Genomic DNA, 15778 nt, shown 5'->3' with positions numbered 1-15778 from the left:
AAGGAATATACTAAATGCTGAGCTATGTGATTAAGGGGCTAAACCGGCGGCTACAACTTAAAGGACTAGTCCAGAAAAGATAATTGTATGCAGATGAAACAAGATGATGGTTTAAGAACTATCAAAACAAAGAAAATATCTACCCTAGAAAATTCTGATGAGAATCAATTTTGATACAAAGCTAAAAGACCAATTTTGAGAAGGTAAGCCTAAAACGCAGATGAGGATTTCTTATTCCCGTAAATAAAAATAAATTATTTGACGCACTGTGCATGTACTCCAAGTAAGATAAGCTCATCAAAAGCATGAGAGAAGATATGTCCCAGTTGTATTTTGCTTTCATCCTTTGATCATGTTATAGAAAACGACCAACCACAAGAACATATTGTTCACCCAAGACGGACTGAATATCCCAAAGACGTAATTGCCGAGAGTAACACAATTATCCTGAAAACAATAACATCCAATTTTCCCTAGCTCATACAAAAGTTAAGATAATGAAACCTCAATTTTTAAAAAAACTTAATCCAGCACAGCTAAAATCATTCTCCAGTTACATACCATGGGCAGAATAATGAACCTCTAGCAGCATTGGATAGATGAGGTCCCTGCTCACAGACTATAGATTGGATCCACATTAACAAACTTCTATTCTTTCCCTTCTTCAGCATTTTTATTCTTCTTTTTCTTGTCTTTCTTCTTCTTCTTTTCACTTCTTTCTACTTCTCCCTCACTTCCATCACCATTCTCAACCTCTTTACTCTTCTTTTTGTTCTCAACCTTTTCTTTATCAGATGAAGCTGCTTCTCTTTTCACCTTGTCTTTCTTCTTCTTCTTTTTCTTTTCCGTATCTTCATCAGAGGGCACTAACTCAGCCTTCTCCTTATCCTTCTTCTTTTTCTTCTTCTCACTTTTTTCAACTTCAACAACCGCTTCAACCTCCTTCACTTTCTTCACTTTCTCCTTCTCCCCTTTCTCCACAATTTGCTTCTCAATTCCCTCAACCTTCACCTTCTTGGTCACCACCACAGCAGGACTGCCATCAGTTTCTTCAAACCTTCTCTTTTTACCTTCACCGTCTTCTTCCCCATCCTTATCCTTCTTCTTGCCACCCTTCTCTTGATCAGCAGCATCATCAGTTGCAACCACAGGAGGGCTAGACGCAGCAAGGCTTGCGATCATCGAATCCCCACCAGTTGGCAGTACAACGTTCCTCGACCATTCAGCAGGGGTCTTCTCATTCGGCTTCCCATGCTTATCCAACAAACCTTCTGCTACCAATTTTTTCTTCATTGAAGCCCGAGGACCCAAACCCCACTTCCTTGGGTACGTATCCCTATCCATGACCACCCTCTTAATCTTAGCTACCACTCCATGATCACAAGTAGCCATCACAGCAGTGGTCATTTGGGCGATACCCAGCGCAATAGCCTCACCCTTTGTAGTCATCAAAACGACCTCTTCACCATTCTCAATATCATTCTCAAACCGCAAAAGCCCAGGAATCATCAGCTTCGCACCATAACATATAGCATTAACAGCAGAATCTTTTACAACCAATCTCTTATAACTAGTCAAAAGCACCTCGAGCGGCATAATTACCCTTCTCAAATAACTCTCATCTCTGTAATTATCATACACCCACTGAGCATCCATCACATCATGCATTGTCACCATGTTATCCTTCTCGCCCGATATCCCGGACCGTACCCTCCGGAGCTCCTGCATATGCCCTCCGACGCCGAGCAGCAGCCCCAAATGAACACAAAGGGTACGAATATAAGTACCCGCCTCACAAGAAACCCAAAAAACAACCAAATGCTTATCGGGGTCATACTCAAGCAGCTTACTTTCGTAAATAGTCCGAATACGGAGCTGGCGCTTGACCGCCGAGATAAGGGGAGGGCGCTGAAAAACGGCCCCTGTGAGCGTCTCCAGCGCACGAGCTACCTTCGCCACCTCCGGTACCGCCGAGTGCAGCCGCGCAACGCAGACATACTCCTTCCCGGCGCCCTGCTGCGACTTCACAAGACGGGTCGCCCGATCAATGCAAACGATAAGATTCCCAGTCACTTTGGGATCAAGGGTCCCACTATGCCCCGTCTTCTCCACCCGAAGAATCCTCTTAATCCAAGCCACGACCTCATGAGAAGAAGGGTTAGCCGGCTTATCGAGGTTGAGCACACCGTAACGGATGTATTCCTGGAGGGGACGCTTCAACGGGGAGTACCCAGTTGGGAGAGGAGTGTAGTGGCCAGTGCGGACGTTGAGACGGGCGTAGTTCTTAAGGAGAATGGGCCATTGGGAGGTGTCCAAAGCGGGAGTAAAAGATTGGGGCTTGATCAGGAAGTCCTTCCCGGCAGGGTCCTCCACAACGACCGCCGCCTCGTTCCCCTGCAGCGGTTCTGGGTCCGCATCCTTGAGGTGTTTCTTTTTCTTCTTGTTGTTGTCGGAGGACCGAAGCGGAGACGACATGGCTGGAGTTTCGCCGATTCGTTTGCAGACGAAGAATAAGAAGAAGAAACGAAGAAATAATGCGAACGAGCGGGGGTTTAGGGTTTTAGTCTCGGAGAAACGAAGCCTCGCTCTTTCAACCGTTGATCTTTGTTGGGTCAACTAGGTGAGAGTGGGTCCCGTCAATTCTTCCTGGCCACCTGGTGATTCCAATTAGGGTTTTATGAAGTGGAAAAATTACGAAAATATTTTCATACACATGGGCTCCTTCTTATCAAGCAACTGGGCCGTTCTACAAATAGGCCAGTACCAAATATTTTCATACACATGGGCTCCTTCTTATCAAGCAACTGGGCCGTTCTACAAATAGGCCCATCCATAGATGCTTACTATAGTAAATCGTGAGCAGATTTAATCAAAAAAATAATTAAAGTGGAGAAATACGGATAGTTCAACGAAATGGACCGATTTCTCTCTCTGAAACGAGCAAATCCGTGCGTTAGTATCTCACAAGAATTTGGCTTCAGTAAATCTGATCTTAGATAAACGGGAAGAAAAAAAAGGAAAATGAAATTTTAGAAAAGGAAAGTTAAATCTGAATAGAAGTGATGTATTGTAAGCAGGAGTCCAAGCTCAAGCCAAACCCAGCTTGAACTTAACAAAATCATCTTCAAGCTGCAATCCAAGTAAGAGGCACAAGAACCTGCTTCAACTTGGGTTGCTTGGGAACGTAAACGGCGAGAGCCTTCAGGAATTTTTTACCGCTGTTTTTCTTTTAGATTTAATCAGAAGAATTTGATTAGAAATGGTAATCCTCTCCACAACTAGTACATACGAACTGGAATAGAGTAACTCTTGTTCTGCAAGCTTTCGAATTTCAATAAAACAATCTTAGTAAGAGCAACAGTAAACAAAGAAAATTCTGCATTTTTATTCCCTTGTCTACAGCATACAGTAATTCCAGACTGGAAAACTAAATAAATGCACGACCATGGTACAGGGGCAACTCGTCCAATTCCAGCGGCGGCGACGGCGGCCAAATGAATGGCTTTTGAGAATTAACTCGGAATCTCATATGAGCAGTGCCACCACCCACAAGATGAAAACAAGAAGGTTGGGACTTACACATTCAACGCTGGGACTGCTCAAAAAGCTCATTTGATAACATCAACTCCGGGAACAAACAAATTGAAATTTTGAACTCCACCAAAAAAAACAGAAAAAATCTAGCCAGAATGCCATCCCACCTGCAAGCCTGCCTTTGATATCCTTCTGTCTATGGCTGCATCTATAGAATTCATCTGAAACAAGAAACCAGCATTTTGAAAGTTAATAACCATTATGTAAGTCTAAGAAAATTACATGATACAGATAAGATAGAAAAGCAAAATTTGTATGCAATCAGGAGATTATTCAGGCTGAAATGGAAGCTGCTGACCTGTGCCAAGTCTGGCTGCATTGTGTGACGTAAAAAGATAACAACATATGCAACGAATGGGCAAAAGCCTGTAGGCGGTATTCTCGTTCCACCCATACCCCCACGCTTTCTTAAGAGCATAGGGAGAATGAATACCAACGAAAGAAATTACAAGATTTTAAATAGAGAACAATACATACATCTATTTTCAGCAGGGCCCGATGCTAGGTGAAGAACCCTCAAAGAGTCATCTCGCAATAACCTTGTTAGATTACTAGCTAACAGAAAGAGAAACATAAATACCTACTTGGATCTTTTGGTTGCTCACAAAATAGACAATGTTGGCCGTAGTTTGAAGACGACGAGATTAAATGAAGCATGCACTATACCCCATAAATCATCATCTAAATTGGTACAAACTATACTGCTTGATTAAAGGACCAAAAGCTCCACTAAGTTATGGTGGCCCTGACAACTTTCTACATTTTTTCCATTCTTCAATTATAAAGTCTAGAATGCATATGGAAAAAAGTCGAAATATGAAAATGGAAAAGTAGTATTGAGTCAAAATAAAAATAAAAAAATAAAGCCTACCCATCCATTTGCATGTGCAAAGAAATGCTGCACAACCATTTAAATTTATGCAAAGAAGGATAGCTTTGACTTACCTGGGTAGTTTCGTCATGCACCTGATACTTTGCTAAGGACAACCTTCTTTCCTCCTGTACAAAAATCACAACCAATCCGATTTTTTTTCCTTAAGTTGATATAATAGAGACCCATACAGGATAACATCTTACTTTAGGTACAACACCTACCATGGACATTGCTTCGTCATCCCATACCAAATAGACCTCATTAGTGGCAGGCTGAGCAGCAGGGGCTTTGTTAGCTATCACTGGCGGTGGACCTATTGCAGGACCACCAGTATTTGGACCAGAAGCATAAGAATGCACAGCACCTACAATAAAGATACACAATCAGATGTCAGAAGCAGCTCTTGACAACAATCCTGCAAAAACGAAGTAAATAAATGAATAATAATTGTAGCCCAATGAATCAATAGATTGCTAGTTCTAGTCCTTCCCAAGCCAAAGGATCATCACTAAATCTCAGTGAAACCTAAAAAAACTAGAAGATTTGATTTTCTTTGCGTCAACTTAGGAACCAGAGAAAAGACATGAACATATTCCACATAAGTTGAGGGATGGGTCAAAATATTAATGAAGCTCTCACATGAGATTCCAATATTCGAGTAGTCACCCAAGAAGCTTGCTATTAGCTATCTGTTTTTCAATTTCAGTTGGATACCAACTGCAGCGACAACTTGAAAATTCTGTCACTTGGCAGCAGTGCAATATGGACGGATTACAAGCACAAATGAATATGCTACTATTATAACTCACAATGCTCATTATGTTATAGGTACCATGAGGGGAAAAAAGTCATAGAAATGAACAACCAAACATTCGTATCAGTTAGGAAAAGACAAACCTTGGTTGTTAGGAGGCTGATAACTACCAGCATTCGTATCAGTTGTGCTGGTTGTGCTATATGTTGAAAAAGGTGCAGTCTGAGGTGTAAGATTACTGGCACCAGTAATAGGGAACAGAGGTTGAGACACAGGAGGAACAGGAGGCGTTGATGATGTCATCAATCCTGGTGGATTTACTGCAAATGAAGGATTAAGAGCGAGAGGCATTGTTGTGTCTGGTACAAGAGGCTTCACATTCTGAATAGGAAATAAAGGTTGCTGTTGAGTAGCTCCAACAGACATAACAGGAGGCACTGGAACTGCAGGCTGCTGTGAAAACCACGGCTGAGGAGGACGAGGATGAATAGGCCATCCTGATGTCTGAACAGCTAATGGATTGGTGGTGTAGCTAAGTCCAAATAAAAGAAAAATGTAAGTGCACATATGAGACAAGAGACATAGAAATGAAAATATGAAGGACATATACTTATCAGATGCTCTCATCTTTTCTTTAGGGTATTTTTTTCTTTAGTTACTGTAGGAGTAACAGTTTACTCTCCCTCCCTCCCTGTTGAACCAGAGGTCCAATCCACAGTATGTAATATGACCTAGCTACAAAAGTAGTTTGATGATTTCCCAGATCAAAATCCTACAAATGAGGTTTTTTTTGTCGAAATGGAAAGGAGTAACTCAGTGAAAACCTAAATTCTTCCCCGTGTTCAAAATTTATTTTCTTTATTTTGTGGTGAGTGAGAAAATATACATTAGAGAGGGAAAAATTGCTTTAACTTTACTAGGAGGTGCATGTAAAACCTCCAAAACACACCAATATTTTTAAAATATCAAATCAGTTTCAAAAATACCCGTCTCTGGTGAATTAAGCCTTCGGTCAAAGCCCACATGAAGGGATTTATAGCATGATGTCTTGGGTTTAAGTCTTACAGGGGTATTTAGTGTAGCGTGCATATGTAATCAACATTCAAAGAAATACCTGTCTCTGTTTTTTACTTTGTTGCCACACTTTTTTTTTTAATTTGAAAATGGCAATTTGCTTTCTATTAAAATGCTGCTATAATTAATAACAAAGAGAAAAAGTACATTAAAACAAAATATCCAGGGCATGATCAACATACATCGGTGGCATGGCACCATAAGCTGATTGAGGAAGGAAACCAACACCCACTGTGCCTGGAAGAACACCACTGACAAGTCTAGTCGGAGTCTCCACCTTTGCCAACTTTGCAGGGGCATCTTCATCTGCATCAGAAAGTTTCTTCATTAATATAGAAACATTAAAGAGTTAAAAATCTTTCGAAATACATTGTAAGCAGCAACTCTCCTAGTTATGAAGAATATCAAATCACCCCTTTCCACCCCAATCAATTATAGCTAGTACATAACAAGTGTGAAAACAAATAAGTTGTAACAGATGAACAGTGCATAAATTTGTTGCATGAGAATCAGACCAATCTTAAGAAAGCAGCTTTCACAAGGGAAAGAACCTGCTAACGCCCAAGCACACGGATTTTCAATTTTTTTTTACCCCAAACAACATGTCGACGTAACTCGAACTGCTATTACCGAAGTATGGAACTTAAGGCCCGTCCATCCAATGCTAATCAGAGAAAAGCCCTTTAAGTATACAACGACTAGTGGTGATATAAAGAAGTTCACTTCAAAAGGATGAGTATCATAAACTTTAAACAAAACAAAAACTCAAAATGAAAAAAATGAAACAATGAAAATCGAAAATGGAAGCCATAACTTAATTGTTCGTTATTGACACTACAATCAAATTTTGATCTAAGGAAACAAAGTTAACAACTTATTACATATTTTATCTTCAAACTCAAACGTTTCTCCATATTTTTTAACCCAAATCAATCATACCAAGAAAGAGACATCAGATCAATACCCTGCTCTCCATAATGTGCCGCTAAGATTTCAGGAGGAATTCCTTGCATCCCAAAAATTTCGATTTCGGTCGATTCTCTATCCGATTTCGCATTAGGAACCCTGAGACATAAAAAACCACAGCCAAGACACCAGGTAAACAATAAAACTAATCCACATACATGCATATTAAGGTGCATGCCAAGGCATATAAGACTAGGATTCAGAAAGCTGCGAAAAGAATGCAGAGAACAGAAAAAGACTCTCCGTGGTTAAGATGAAACTCACTTTGTAACGGCCTCTTTATGAACTTGCAGAACATGAATGGCCATGCCCCCGGCGGTCGAAAGCTTCTTATGACAGACATGGCATTTAAAGTGGCGCGCTTTCTGATGCTGCACCAATATCTTCTCATCGTCAAACTCTCTGTCGCAGTAGTAGCACCAGACCTTGGAGGCACGCTTCTTCTTCTTCCCCATTAAGACCCTTCTTCTAGGGTTAAGGTTTTTGCCCCGTCTCTCGTCTTAGACCTCCTTTTGCTTCGGAGACGAACCCCAGGAAAAACAGGATTTAGGGTTTTTGCTTCTCTACCAAGAAAGATACTAAGAGTGCGAGGTACTCTTTCATCGCTCTCTCTCTCTCTCTCTCCCGTTTCTTTCTCAGCTTTTCTTTCTATCCTCGTCGGGCTTCTCGGAATCGCACGCAGCTCTTCTGTGGAAAAGCGGGTCTCTGGAGGTGGAATCGAATGTAACGCCAGAGATTGCAGGCTGAAGAGAAAATAGTTTCGGTTTCCTCCCTCGTGTCCTTTGTGCGACACGGAAATATTAAAAGGGCAAGCGCGTTGATGATCTAAACCGTTTGTTGGGGACTGTGGGTCCCATCACTATGATTTCTACGTATGAGATGTAAATTAGCCTAAAAGAGTCGCTTATATTATATGGCTATGCGATTGGGGTCGAAGAACCTGGAAAAATCTATGGCCCGGGTCATCAGGTTTGATCGGCTGGGCATTGGGTCGGGTTTCTATGGCCCATCAACTTTTCCAAGCCCAACAGAAGTATGAATAAGCCCAATAAGTTTACCCCTCGGAAGCAGCTCTCATCGCTCTCTCCCCTAAGAACGTAAAATTTCAGACTCTTGAATTTCATATTCGATCCAGTTTCGGATATCCGAATCATAATTCTAGTAATAAAAAATTAAAAAATAATAATATCTTAAAAAATTAAATAAAATAATAAAAACATAACTAAAAATAAAAATAAATATGAACCCATTAATATGTTCTTAAGCGGAAGGACCCGGACCGGATAAAATCGAGGGAAAAATAAAAAAATGCAAGGAGGCCCTGCCTCTCCTAGTGAAGGATTAACGGGGCTAAAGTGTCCACAACCCAGAAGATTCATCAAAAAGCCATATCAAAAAGCCATAACAAAGCGACACTCTCTCACACAGAGAACACCCGTGTACAAATACAAATGCACAATCCCACTTATATGGGGACAGAACATTCCGCTAAAACATCAACCTTTTGGCAAAGGCACAATTATATTAAAGACTGGCCCGTCCTAACATACATGAACCCAAGACTAAACAGAAAGCTTTGTTAGACTACGTCTAATAATAATATGTAATCACAAACAGAAAAGCAAAAAGGGACTCTCATACACAGAGGCGAAAACCGCATGATTATCATCCAAAAAGACTCATAATCATATGGTTTTCGCCTCTGTGTATGGGTTTCTCGTGCCGATAGTCCCCTTTTTTGGATGGTATAGGTCTTTTCGTGCCCAGAGACCATTTTTGTTTTTGTTTGTGTTTTCCCGCCGGACTTGGGTATTTCTTCTTTCAGTATGTTCTCCGTGATGCTTCTGTCCTGTTTTTACCCTTCTTCCTTGCTGTGAATGAAGTTCTTTCTCCCCAATTGTTTGCTATGGCCTTTGTCTGTGGAAGGTCTGAATCTCTCTACTCAGGTCTGGTTTCCTTTGGGATCAGGGAGATAAATGAGAAGTAGTTCCGGAATAGAAACCTATAGCAGCAAGCACAAACAGACATATAGATCTTTTTCGAAAATAGGAAAACCTATTCCGGGACTTCTTTCAACGAGATCTAGTGGAATTTAGGGGAAATGGGTCCGTAAACTCATCACTTATCTCCCTGATCCCAAGGGAAACCAGACCTGAGAAGTTAGAGAGATTCAGAACTTCCACAGCGACAAAGGTCAAAGCAAACAGATTGGGGAGAAAGAACTTGATTCACAACAAGGAAGAAGGTAAAAAAGGACAGAAGCATCACGGAGAACATACTGAAAGAAGAAGTACCCAAGTCCGGATTTTATAGTGAAAATTACAGATCAAGAAGGAGCCAAACGTTGATGATCGAACGGGTTGAGTTGCGGGTGCTCTCGCATCGGAGAACGGCGCCGGCGTCGACATCGTACAGATCTCGCGGTAAGCTCTCTCTGCGCTCACCGCGGCAACAGTGGGCGGCTCTCGCGTCGCCGTAAAACGTCGGAGCCGGCCGAGTTGCTATGGCCTTCAGAGCTTTGCATAATTTCACATTGAAGTCCCCATTGGATAGCAAAAGAGAAGCATTTGTCATGGTTGGGACCATTGTCCCTTCATTCTAAGGTTATCCCTTCCTCATTCCCACGGAACAATAGATCACACAGGCTTCAATTTACCAGGAGATCCAAATTGGATGCATGATTTCAAAGACTGCAATAATGGGCCCATGAGTTAATGAATGAAGTGGGCCCTTCTAAGACTTTTTGGGCCTTAATAGTCTTCACTGTACACGGGGTCTAAGGGCCCCTTATGAAGGTTGGTTAAAGACTTCAACTATTTCTTTTCTTGTTTCTCGTTCATTAGGTTGATCTTCTTCTTCATATGAATGATATCCTTCTAGAGATGAAATAGCTTTCCACAGTGCTAAAGCTGAGGCCGAGTCTAACTGAAGAAGCAGTGGCCCACAAGATTCGCACTTTTAATGGCTGCAAGATGAGATCTCTTTGAACTGAGCTGTATGGAGAAGTCTCCATCTCTTTTGGAAAACAGAGGGTGTGTATGGCTTCAGCTGCAGAATCTCATATTCTCAGTCAATGGTGACAAAGATTGAAAAACATAGCGGTTGGAGATGAAAGTCTGCAACCCACTACTTTTTCCCAAAGAATTTTTTACTTCACCAAGCACTTGACCTGCTTTTAAGCCCTTTCGGAATCTGTTCTCCATCAAGGTTTTTATGTTCTTAAACTCTTTTAAGAATTTCTTTTCCTGCAGAAGCCTGAGAAATCTGTTTTAATAATTTTAGTTCCTCTGTAGCTGGTATTGGTACGAAAAAAATTCTTAGTTACATAAAATGATAAAATTCCCTTATAGCGTGAACATATAATAAAAAATACCTTTATAACTACTTTAATCATTTCCTGGGCATTCTTTTCCCCATATAAATATTGAATAGAACGAACTACTTTTAGTGCCCCTGAAATTTTTACAATGAAGGCGTAAATATCTTTCAAAAGTGAATAAATAGACACGAAACATATAAAATGTAGTTAATCCCGTTGTGAAACAAGCTATTGTGGCCCTGAAACTTTAACCTACTTACATAAATGTCATCTCTATGAGATGACTATTTATTTACCATCATGTCATCATTATATGGGCCTGTAGGCTTTCTCCTTTGTTTGTGGGCCTTGAGCCATCTTTCACATCTTTGGATATGTGGGTTTTCCTTGGTCGTGTGGGTTTGGGCCCATCTTCCAATACTCCCCCTCAAACTGAGAGTAAGAGAACAGCATGAATGCCCAGTTGCAAATGGTGAATAGGATCTTCTAAAAAAAAGGGTAGTCCTCCATATTTTCCAACACCCTCTCATGTTGGTGGTCTCTTCCATGAGGCCCAACTGGCATAAAATAAGTGAGAGAAAAATCACTCCAGTTATATGATGCTCCATACTCCAATCATAGCTCATGCTGGATGTAGAGGGCACTCCTATCTTCCATAGGTACTGGGTCTATACGTATTGCTCAAAAGTGTAATAAAACTTTTCCATCATCATGTTCCTCCACATGACACCGACTCTCAAATGGTAGGAGTAATAAATACCAATTAAGGGGGGTAACAGGTAATTACTCGAAAAATAATATTATAGGGTCACCTTGGCTTTTTTCATCAAAATAGCCAATACTGATAAAAATCAGCAATTGAGAAGTCCTTCAAAAATAATGTCTCGTCCAAAGAGACACAATAGCTGCAACTAAAATGGGTCGCCCAATAACACATACCAAATAATAATTTTTTTTGTAAAATGACCCATGAAATAATCCAATGCGAGTCTATGCACCAAATAATACGTTGACCAAAGAATAAACTGCCAATACTTCAAAATAATAATCCATCTAGAGAAAAACCACCGAGTCAAGCCGACTCAAATATCTGACCAATATTGCAGAGTCACAAAAGAAATATGTATAAATTTGGGACTTAGACCCATATAAGAAAACAAGTAGGCTGAGTCAAGTTGACTCGGACTTGCTTGACTCGATCCAAGTTGACCCGACCCGCTGGATTAATCCGTTACAGAAATAGAATGAGTTAGGAACCGGGTTGACTCAGTCCGAGTTTACCCCGCCCACTGGGTTAACCCGGTGAAATAGATGACTCTCAGGTCGCTGGGTTGACCCGACGAGTCTGGTTCGAGTTGGGCTTGGTGCTCAATTAAAACTAGTTTCCTTAACTCAAGGAACCATTCATTTGGCAACAGTATCTCTTCTTCCCCACGGCGATTGCTTCCTGTTAGGGAAAAAATGACCATGAAGAGACAGGTAATCATGCACGACACAATATTTTTGTGGTTCGGCAAACTACCTACGTCTGCAGGAGCTGTAGAAGATTTCATTTCAAATCAATTGAGGATGACAATACAATCGGAACTGCCGCCTCTCTGCAGCACCGAAATTGGCGCTTCTCTACTGCTTCTCTAAGCAGCACGGGAACTGACGCCTCTTTGCTGCCTCTCCATGCAGCGTCGACCGGACGAGAGTCAGAGACCGAAACCTCACTTCCGCAGCTCCCACTGACGCTGATCCTGTTCTTCTGGCACCAGCGAGACCAAAGCTCACTGCTTTGTCTTCCTACTGAGACCAAAGCTCTTGCTTTGTCATCCTAGCGCACACACAGGCACAGATACAAGATCCTGGGCTTACCCTCTTTCGACATAGGTGTCGCTTCTCATGACGGTGAGAAATCTCATCTCTTTCAGAATCGGCGACGGCAACAGCGTCACACGGCAGTGCTCACGGTGCGGAGTCCTCTCTCTGGCACCGGTGATGCTCGTCCCGAGTTGCTCTCTTCCGAGGACAAGCGTCGCCTCTCTCCGAGACCCCTCTCTCTGTTTGTATTTGGTTGCGTCTCTATCAGCTCCAAAGAGAGATATTGTTTTTCCACTCCGTCTCGGTAAACTTTATTTTCCCAATCCAGGTCCCTTAGACCCACCTCTGACAAGATCTAATCAAGATTGGAAATAATCTTCCCAAAATAAAATAACAAGAGAAACTTCCGAACACACAGATGAGCGAAACTTCCTCTTGGGATGAAAATCAGACAACTGTTATGCATGCAATAACATTATAATTTTAGTGTTTTCTTTAATTTACTTTATTTTATTTCAGTTTTAGGTCACAGGGGTATTTTTGGAATTATTTATTAATAGGGATATTTTTGGAATATTTTATTCATAAGGATATTTTTGTAATATTTTATTAAACCCTAACAGGGTGAACCCTATTTAAGGGGTAAGAGTAATGAGAAAATGAAGCGTTAAAGTATTAAGAATTAGGTTAAATCTAGCGTAAAGAGGCTTAGAGTTCTCCTCAACGAGCTCTAGGGTTTCAAGCTTCCCCTTGGCTTGATCGTTCGTTTTCGTCTTCTCCATGTCTTCCTACTATCCCAGTAATGCCTGGAAGACCCGTAACCACACAATGGATTATTTTATATCTCAAGAAAGAATACAAGCTCGCATGGAAAAGGTATACAATTCCGCGGACAAACTATGCAAAGAATTTGAAGATACACGAGCATTATATGAAATTTTCAACACAATGGAGCCATGCGCTACCGCAAAACAGGTCACCCGACCTGAATTCTCCGAGCACAACAGCGGCACAGACGAAGCAGCAGAAGCTCTCTCGGACGAACAGAAGATTGTCTAAGAAAAGCTCTCCAAACGTCCAAAATCCGACGGCGGAGACACCGGAATTTCAAAAACGGAAGGGGCTCACCCTTTCCCAATGGACGTCGTGCGTATCTCCAAACCGAAGCTGCAGCGGGAGGTGATTTCCTAACAGAGGAAATTCCAAATTCGTCGGCACTGGAGGATTTGGGGGTGACTGCAAATTCGAAATCGGAGGGGAATAGGAAATTCCATCGACGTCGTAGGAGAAATTTCCGACGGAATTCCCGCTGGTCTCTGTTCCGAGGGGCTGAGAAACAAAGTTCTCTGTCTCGGCAATGCTCCTAGCGGCGAAGCAAGATAGTTCGTTTGCGCCGTACTTGACTTTTCCGCAAGGGATCTCGATTCCGAGAGGCTGAGCAACGACGATTCACAAGTTTCTAAGAGCCCTCTGTCTCAGAAACTATCCAGGCGGCGAAGCCCCGACGGGCTGCGATTCGCCATCGAAAAATCAGGCTACTCCGTCGGTGCTGGGAGAGAGGAAGGAGATGTCGACATCGGTACCGTGAGGAAAGGATCCGCCGGCCGTAGAGTTTGGAGGTGCCGAAGGAAGAAGACGAGTCCCGATTAAATTTTCCTAACTTAGGAAAATTTAATCGGCTTGGTCCGCTGAGTCGCTCGCCGGACCGGGGTTCCTGAACCGAGTCAACCCAGGTTAACTCGGACCGGCCCAAAAAAAAAAAAAAAGTGGGCAAACAGAGGGGGGGTCATAGATATCGCGGATGCTACTTCGGCACTGATGGAGACGTCGGCATACAAACACTACTTCTGAGCTTGAGGACAAGCTAGTCTTCCAAGGGGGGTGTAATGTTATGCACGCAATAACATTATAATTTTAGTGTTTTCTTTAATTTACTTTATTTTATTTCAGTTTTAGGTCACAAGGGGTATTTTTGGAATTATTTATTAAATGGGATATTTTTGGAATATTTTATTCGTAGGGATATTTTTGTAATATTTTATTAAACCCTAACGGGGTGAACCCTATTTAAGGGGTAAGAGTAATGAGAAAATGAAGCATTGAAGTATTAAGAATTAGGTTAAATCTATCGTAAAGAGGCTTAGAGTTCTCCTCAATGAGCTCTAGGGTTTCAAGCTTCCCTTTGGCTTGATCGTTCGTTTTCGTCTTCTCCATGTCTTCCTACTATCTCAGTAACGCCTGGAAGACCCGTAACCCGTGGCAGACCCCAGATCCTCCCAAAGAATCCTTGTGTCAGATCTGGGACCGTAATAAGACAACGCAGAGACTCCAACAAGTATTACAGAAAATCAGCAACGTCCGTCAGAGTTAGTTTGCTGGGTTTAAGACTTTGATTAAATTCTCCTTCTATTCTCCTTTGCAGAACCAAGGTTGAGAAGAAAGAAAACCTCGGCGGAATGCAACCTCAGCAAAAATAGAACCTTGGCAGATTGAAATGGCAGAGGAGTTTCCGGAAAAAAAATAATAGCGAAGAGAAGAGAGTCTTCTGGATTAAAAGCAACACAGAACCTTCCATAGATAGCCAACAGATATCCGATACCCAACACGAAGATATGCCAGTGAAGAACAGAGATTGAAGTTGTGTTTTCGTGATTTAGGGTCATCAATACCGTCGAAGAAAATCAACGAGAGATAAGCATAATAACTTCTGGGGATTAATATGGAATGATAGAACACTTATCGGGTAGAGACTTCCGCTAGATGACAACGGAGACAGCTACGTTGTCGATTGGATTAATCGGACTCAAGATGATTAAGCAAGCCAGATGTTCGTGTAGTTTGATCCTACCTTGAAGCAATCGTCACCTTGAATTTGGGAACTCGATTGCAATTGTTGGAATGAAGACGAGCCAACCCGTGAGACTGGGAGTAAGAGCTCAATCTTGGTTGAGTTCCATCCTTCAGAGTGCTGGATGACGGCAGTGCCAACGAAGTTGGATGGCAAACGAATACAAAAATTTTTTTGTCCAGGATGAGTTACATCTTTTTGATCTTTCAGTAAATGCTAGAGTTATGCAATTCAGCACCAAGCAATAACCAACAACGTGGACGGGGAATGAAAATAAACACCTTACGAAGATGGTAGAAAGTGTTAGAAAATTCACATTTCCTATTCTAATTTGGGTAACATATTTAATATGCAATTATATTTTCTATCATTAATGGAATGGGCTAAAATTAAGTGATCTAATTTTATTAAGCCTATTAAGGAATGGGCTATGGATATGGACCATGAATATGGGCCAATTGAATAGATACCATAGGGAATTATGAGAACCCAATATAAGGAGACATAAAATGGTTATGGTCCCCAAGATACTAAATCACACAC

The 15778-nt window shown here is 41.6% G+C and overlaps 2 protein-coding genes across 6 annotated transcripts; both read right to left on the bottom strand.

Moving 5' to 3' along the window:
• Nucleotides 1-385: 385 nt before the first annotated feature.
• On the bottom strand, nt 386-2542 carry LOC137953314 (H/ACA ribonucleoprotein complex subunit 4-like). The gene has a single exon (XM_068800653.1). It carries the CDS (start codon nt 2473-2475, stop codon nt 649-651), a length of 1827 nt encoding a protein of 608 aa, XP_068656754.1. The 5' UTR covers nt 2476-2542; the 3' UTR covers nt 386-648.
• An 819-nt stretch (nt 2543-3361) lies between these two features.
• On the bottom strand, nt 3362-8128 carry LOC137953770 (protein SUPPRESSOR OF FRI 4-like). 5 transcript variants are annotated; one of them, XR_011112417.1, is made up of 8 exons: nt 7527-8128; nt 7261-7361; nt 6479-6602; nt 5366-5754; nt 4690-4832; nt 4540-4593; nt 3702-4145; nt 3362-3595 (listed from the first exon to the last, which is right to left on the bottom strand). XR_011112417.1 is itself a non-coding variant. In XM_068801270.1 (8 exons), exons 1-8 carry the CDS (start codon nt 7715-7717, stop codon nt 3584-3586), a joined length of 1068 nt encoding a protein of 355 aa, XP_068657371.1. In that variant the 5' UTR covers nt 7718-8128; the 3' UTR covers nt 3362-3583. The 5 variants fall into 5 exon arrangements, 3 of the variants coding, with proteins under 3 accessions (XP_068657371.1, XP_068657370.1, XP_068657372.1); XM_068801270.1 differs by having other exon boundaries at nt 3702-3755; XR_011112418.1 differs by lacking the exon at nt 3362-3595 and having other exon boundaries at nt 3684-3755; nt 3893-4145.
• Nucleotides 8129-15778: the final 7650 nt, after the last annotated feature.

This window comes from Aristolochia californica, unplaced genomic scaffold (genome assembly GCF_029961685.1).
Source record: "Aristolochia californica isolate CCGP_79_NKW_82.1479 unplaced genomic scaffold, dmAriCali1.0.hap1 SCAF_16, whole genome shotgun sequence".
In the NCBI taxonomy this organism is placed as follows: domain Eukaryota; kingdom Viridiplantae; phylum Streptophyta; class Magnoliopsida; order Piperales; family Aristolochiaceae; genus Aristolochia; species Aristolochia californica.
The sequence above is the reverse complement of the archived record's forward strand: the minus strand, read 5'-3'. Positions and strand labels throughout refer to the sequence as shown.